This window comes from Oryzias latipes, chromosome 18 (assembly GCF_053564925.1).
Source record: "Oryzias latipes strain Hd-rR chromosome 18, Olatipes_Hd-rR_3.1".
NCBI lineage: Eukaryota > Metazoa > Chordata > Actinopteri > Beloniformes > Adrianichthyidae > Oryzias > Oryzias latipes.
Window position 1 is genome coordinate 16,701,000 of NC_136254.1, and position 6,961 is coordinate 16,707,960.

A 6,961-nucleotide genomic window follows, 5' to 3' on the forward strand; every position below is an offset into this window, starting at 1 on the left:
TACTTAATTTACTTTTATGCCTGTTTTTTTCTATCATTGATAAATATGCAAACTTTTGACTGTTATAAGCTTTTATAAGCTTTTTAAAGTTTACACCATACTAACACATAATTTTCCACTAAATTCTAAAAAAAATTCTTACTTACTACGTTTGTGTTCTCAGAAATTATGAAATAATCTTGTAATGTGAAATTTTTTCATGTAAATGAAAAAACATAAAAATGATTTTTTTAGTCATAATTTTAGTTAATTAAAATGTGAAAAAACATTAAGATATAGTTTAAATGATTATATTTAAAATTACACTTATTCATGAAGACATTTAGATTTATAAGCAGTGTGTCCAAATCTTTAATATTTTAGTTCTATTGTCAAGTTTTACTTTTTTATTTCCTTAAATATGAGAGTTTTAATTTACAGGCAGCGTTTGTAACCAGTTTTGTTTTAATTTATATTTGTAATTGTAATATTATTATATTACTTTATTACATGTATTTAGCATTTCTGAAAACTTGTTTTATTTGTCTTGTCTTAAACTTATTTTTTATTTGTTTTCTGTACTTTTTCATAATTCTAGATTTAGAAATATGCCGCAAAGTAAATTCTTTTATTTGTCAACTTGTGTATCTTCACGTGTTTTTTTATACCACTAGTCTAAAAGCTGAGCACAAAAACACACTTACATTGTGTTGCGTTCCTCCTTGCTTTTACATTCTCAGCTCTGTAGATGTCGCTCTAACTCTGTGAACAGCCACTTGTTGCTCTGCTTCTCTTCTTCAACAGGTTCTTCATGTGTCTTGAGCTCAAAACTACAAAAGAAGTATGCTATGTGTTGTAGAACTTATTTGTTGAGCATCTCTCCTTCTTTACTGGTCGTCGTTGGAACAGGAAGCTGTGTGTGATTGTCTTGAAGTAGCTCCACTGAAAACACTGAGGGTGCTGTGTGTTCCAGACGTGGCATCACCGTCATTGTTTTTGACCACATTGTCCCTGAGCTACACCACTGTCTCGCAGTGATGATGTCAGGAAGAAAGCTGTCTGGTCAAACTGGCACAAAATGGCACAGACGGCCGGTCACCGTCTCTGGATCATGACAGAGTAGGAAGCTGGATGTCTGCTCACACTGGGCCCACAGTGACACTGTCTGCTGCTGAACACTGAACACAGCCAGCAGATGGATGTCTAAGGGGAACTATTTCAAAAAGGGGCAAGCGGCAGTCATTTGCATGAAAATAAATTCAATTTTAATATTCAATGACGTGGTCTCACAACTTGCTGTGTGTTAGCTCGGCTTCATTTTTGTTCATTTTGTCTTTGACACGTGTCAGAGTTAATTTGTTCCTGTCATTTGGATTATCATTTTTTAAAACAGTCTTTGGAAATTACCTCTCATTTCCAGTATAAAAGAAGAGATTGGAAACAAATAGAGGAAACATTTAGTGAATAAATTCAGATTTTTCTGCATGATTTAAACTTGTGCTCAATTCAGTTTTTTAATGTTTTTTTGTGTTTTAATGTTTAATGTTTAATTTTGAAAATTATTTTAAAATGTCAATAAAGTATTTAGCCTTTTATTCTGCAGAAAAATGTGTTTTGTTTCACAGTTAAGTAAATTATCCAGTTAAACACCCTGACTTTCAGTTTATTAAAATGTAAACTAATTTAGATGAAGCTATTGATGGAGAGAGCATGACATTAATATAGGCAGGGGAGATGGGAGACATTGGCTCACACAAATTTATCTTAGGTGTTATACTTTTGACTTGTATGCAAAAAGATTAAATGATTTGAATGCAAGCCATAATGAATAGGGAGTTCAGAGGGTAAAGAAAAAATAAAATTAAAAACACCTTTAGACTGAGTTTTTAATAACTCTGTAACCCTGAAAACCAATTGCTTTTTGAGCACAGAGGCAAAAAATTTGAGGAACCCACGCTTTTATTTTTTTTGTGACGATGTGAATTTTTAAGAGTTTTTCCACTTTTTATATATATATATATATATATTTTAACCTTCATTCTCAATTAAAAATGAGCAAAGGGGGAATGGTAAATACAAAATAACAAAAAAATTAAAACAAGCTGAAATTTATGGAACAACAGTAAAATAAAAGAGCGCTCACCTGCTCACTTTTCATTTTTGCTATTTTGCTCCAATATGTGAACATTCTATTCATTCTGCATTTTTTCTGACAAGGTTTGTTTGTGAAGCTCTCTATCTACGTCTTTTTTTAGAAAATATAAAAACTAAAAATGTACAGACGGCATACAACCTGAAATAAAAGTAAAACAATTTCTCCTTTTTTTTAACCAACATTTTAATGATGCTGCCAATGCTGTACTGTGTTCATTTTTTACAATCAAATTTTAGATTTTTTATTCGATAATTATGGTTTAATAGCTGATTAAAGTGGATTCTAACTATATAATCTATTCCTTGAAGAAGGCTCTGATTGTTACAGATTCATAACTATTTTCCAAACAGAGTGGCACATGGGCAGCGAACTTGGCCCATAACTCGGAGGTCAATGCATCAGAACCATCCTCTACTAGCTAAGATTTCCTTCTGCAAGAAAAGTACACAGAGCAAAAATCCATATGGCCTTAGACTGGTCTGTCACCTGCAACCGACTGAAAACAAGCTCTTTTATTTGCCTAGTCTGATCTCTGTTTGTTGATATCTTATTGATTGTTACTGGGGAATGCTGAAACCCAGCAGAACAAATAATTTTGCATTTCCGTTCTCTAAAAGAATCTAGCAAACATTATAGATTTCTCTCCCTGTAAACACCAGCTTCAGCCATTTAGCGTCTTTATTCATGCTAACCACACATTCATTGAGCACTTAGCCAAACTGCACAAAGTGGTAGAATGTTAACCAGGCACATTGTTTAACTCTGTCATGGAGCATTATTTCATGCAACCATTTTCATCCCAACACAATTCTGGTAAAAGTCTACGGCCCCCACTCTGTTTATGTAAAGAAAATTTTGCGGTAGTCTCAGATCTTGAGTACTGTGTTACAGGCAATGCCACTAAAGCTATTTCTTTTGTTTTATGTGTTGAATGGCATGGCAGCAAAGAGGACTGGCGATGGTCTCGTAAACCAAAAATCTTGGGCTCAATCCCTATCCATGCCTGTAATGGCACAGGAAGAGTATGCGTAAAGATTAGAGCAAGTCTTGTGTGGTTACCACAATAAGATTCTTGTATGCGCACTTCGGGTAATCCTATGTCCCGCGTCAATTCAATGTGTGTTCAAGGTGAAGTGTAATATATGTGATTTTAATAATTACCAATCTTTAATACTTCTTTAGTTATTTTACCTCTAATACAATGATTTTGATCCACCCCCCCTACTTCACAGCTTAACCAAAACAGACTTTCTTTAAGACTAAAAACTTTGTAAATTCATAAATCGCATAAAATAAAAAACACAACTTTACAACTCTCCTCAACTTAATGCCAATCACGATATACACTTTTACTTCTTAAAGAGCAGATTCTACGAACGTCCATGAACACACCTATGCCCCCCGCCCTCTTTTTCTCTCCATCTCTTCATCCTTCCATCACACTCACTCCTCCCTCTGTTCAGTTTTCCCAAACCTCTCTGTAGACAGTATGTGTTTTGTGTGTGTAGCTTCTTTAATTCTTACCTTATAATTTACTTTCTTGTCATTTCCTTTTGTTTGTTTTCAAACGGTTCAGTATCCTTTTTTTTGGCTAATTTTGTTTTCCTCTAACTTGTACGCATAAGCATTTATTATCAAATCTCCCTGACACTTTCCTCTTAAAATGTTCCCATGTCTTTGCAGCTCCTTCCTCCCTTTAAGTTCTCAAACTTTTTATCCTGTTTCTCCTCCCACCACCTCTCCCAAAACTTCCTATCCTGTCCAAATTTTATTCTATCACATGAGTTTACTTACCTTTCCTCACAATTTCCCTCCTAACCCCTCCTCTCTGTGCAGCTGGTGGGGCCCTTCCATTAGTCCCGACATGCAGAGGCACTGATTCTGTTAATGCCTTGACCCTTTGCAGTGGGCTTTGCCAGGATTTTGCTAAAAAAATCACATATCTGTGTACCCCAGAATACCCTCTGCATGCACAGCTCACCCTCCACAAGACAGAGCTGCAAATGCTCACATCCACAGTGACACAAACATACATGTATACACACTTTGACACATGCTCAAATTTACACACACACACAAACTCTGGTCTGCTTTCATCATGTGGACAAGACTTAACCCCTCCCTTGGCAGCACCAACCGCCTGCACAGCTGTCGAGGCTGTTTGTGTGAGCATGCGTCTGTGTGAGAGGTGCAGTAGGAGAAATCCTGCTTAATTGGACTGCTGCAGGCTTAAGAAAGACCCACAGCCACTTTCTATCTTACACTCTCCCACGCCTTCCGTATTGGCACTCTAATTTTTTCCCCTTTTTGTTCTTTAATCAAAAACAGACTTCAAGAAACTTTTTAGTTGTGCCCTCCATTAGGTAAAGAAAAATCCCCTTTTCAACTTATTTTTCAAATATGAAGTAAAAAAAGGTAACATTTTCAACACTTTCGGCTAAAATACTGGTTGCTTCTAAGTTTAGTTTGTGTATTCCATGTAAATGGAAATAAAACCATCTTGCTATAAATTACAGTATATATAATCAAATAAGAATGTGTTTTTTATTCAGTTGTAGGAAGTAAAATCTTACATAAATTCAAACTTTCATGCCAGCCTCTTTTATACATCAGGGGATGGAAAACTAGCATTTGGCTAATTCTGGCTTTTATAGTTTGATCATGTTTTTTTTTTAAATTGCACTGTCCTCTTTTAAATGAAGTCTTACGACAAAGGATTAAGAAATTTTAACACAGAGACTTTAACCGTTGAAGTGCAGAAGTCTGGAAACACGCATCTCTGTTTCTGTGAAAAATTAAATATCAAAATCACTGAACTAACATTTCAACTTTAATTTTAGTAACAAAATACATAATTTTAACAAGATTTAACCAAGAATTTGTTTGCAATTCATTAATAAAGGTTAGTCATGTGTAAAACCTCATCACTCAAAAAGGCAAACAAAAATATAATTTTGGGATTTTTTTTATGTTCACTTTTACCATGCAATCAACTTAAAATGAGTGAAATGGAACATGAAAAGAAAAAATACTTCAATAAACACATGCTTTAAGTATTCTTTCCTACATTATATATTTTTTGTATTTTTTTATGTTCTTTTCACTGTAAATGTGTTTTTTCAGGAAAAGCCTCTAATTATTGTTTTCATTCAACATTATTAATTATCGAAAGCAGATTTAAAAAGGTTTTAAAAAAAAGTAAGGTCATGAAATTATTAATTCGAACAGGGTGTTGCAGCTTCTCCAAAAATGTGTGAGTAAAAAAGCTTTATGTTTTATAACATGAAACAATCAGTTTACGTAATTTTCATATCTTTTTGTTTGAAGTTCATAACTACATCAGATGACCCAAAGAACAGAATTTGCCGACATGGTGAGCATTAGTAAATGCCTCATCAATTCCTCCGACAAGTTTGCTTTGAAGACTCCTCAGAACATTCTCTAACAGGATAATTGACTTTTAGCTCAGAGGGATCTGGGATGGACCAAACCAAATCAGAGACGTGTGAATTTATTCTATGTCAGACCAAACAATAACTCAAATCTGCTGCTGACTTAAGATAAAAGAATTGTCCAGACTGTTAGCAACATGTGTTAAAGACAGGGTTAATTACAGGCATTTACACACTTGGACAAAATAATTGGTAATCTTCTTTATCTTTTTGCTGCATCCTTTAGGTGTCACCATAGCAAATCATTTGCTTCCTTCACACTCCAACCCATCGCATGTCCTCCTTAACTACATCCATTAACCTCCTCTTTGGTCTTCTTCCTTGTATCTCCAACCTCAGCATCCTTTTACCACTATATTCACTGTCTCTCCTTTCAATGTGTCCAAATCATCTCAATCTGCTTCCCGTCATTTATCTCCAAAACATCTAAAGCAAGCTGTTCCAGTGATAGATTCATTCCTGATTCTGTCCATGTTCATCCCTCCCAATGAGAACCTCAGCATCTGCTTGCAACTCTGCCTTGTATCTCTTCCTCAAAGTCTCTAAACCAACAACACGGCTGCTTTAATTATTTATAGAAATTAAAGAAATATCAGTGATAGCCAAAAAAACTATAGTGAAACTGCTGCAGTTAGCACAAACGCAACAATTTTGTTGTAAAATGTATTTTAGTGGAAGAAAATCTAACAATGATCATTTGAAACTGACAAAATGGAAAATTAAAAAAGATCAATAAAAATTAAGCTATAAAACCAGACACTGCTTTTGAATTTTTGGTTAAGTCATTTAAAAAACAAATGACTGAACAAAGTTTTTGATATGCTTAAAAGTTTTAAAATTAATATGACCATAGACACTTGTTAATCTAAAGCATGCCCTCTTATTAGCATCACAGATATCTTTAACTTGTGATCAGTCAGACTGTCTATTGTGAAGGCTACAGTAATCTGTGTGAAACACATTAAAAAAAGAGGGTTGTTTTAAGAAATTTAAAAGAAAACCATAACCAAGCATGTTAAATTTAAAGGTTATAGAGGATAATATCTTGTTCTAAATGGTATTCAGAATTTTGACATCCTCTGGACTGCATTTAACCCCTCTGGACATATCTGGACATAGGAACTGATGTCGAATATGGATAGCACAACCGCCGAAAACATTGGGTGAACTCAGAGATCAATGTACACTAGTATACATCTTATTACACCTAAACTGCAGTTTTAGTCAAAGATTCAAGGGAATAAAAAAAAAAAAAAAAAAAAAGATTCAAGGGAATGAACCAACGAATACACCACTGTAAGAAACAAATGAAAACAAAAGCTAAAACCAAATTTTCTTCAAAATAAAAGCTTTTTGAAAAGCCACATCCGCTCTA

At 34.3% G+C, this 6,961-nt stretch overlaps 1 protein-coding gene across 3 annotated transcripts in view; it reads right to left on the minus strand.

Annotated features, from left to right (window-relative positions):
- shtn2 (shootin 2) overlaps positions 1–4,294 on the minus strand; it is a 28,417-nt gene extending 24,123 nt beyond the window's left edge. The window contains exon 1 of one of the 3 annotated variants that reach the window (XM_078935900.1): positions 3,929–4,196. In XM_078935900.1, the coding sequence (XP_078792026.1) occupies positions 3,929–4,169 (241 nt within the window). In that variant the 5' untranslated portion in view covers positions 4,170–4,196. Of the gene's footprint in view, positions 1–3,658; positions 3,788–3,928 lie in introns of those variants that run through there. The other 2 variants (XM_078935899.1, XM_078935901.1) reach the window with 2 other exon arrangements.
- Between the last annotated feature and the right edge of the window lie 2,667 nt (positions 4,295–6,961).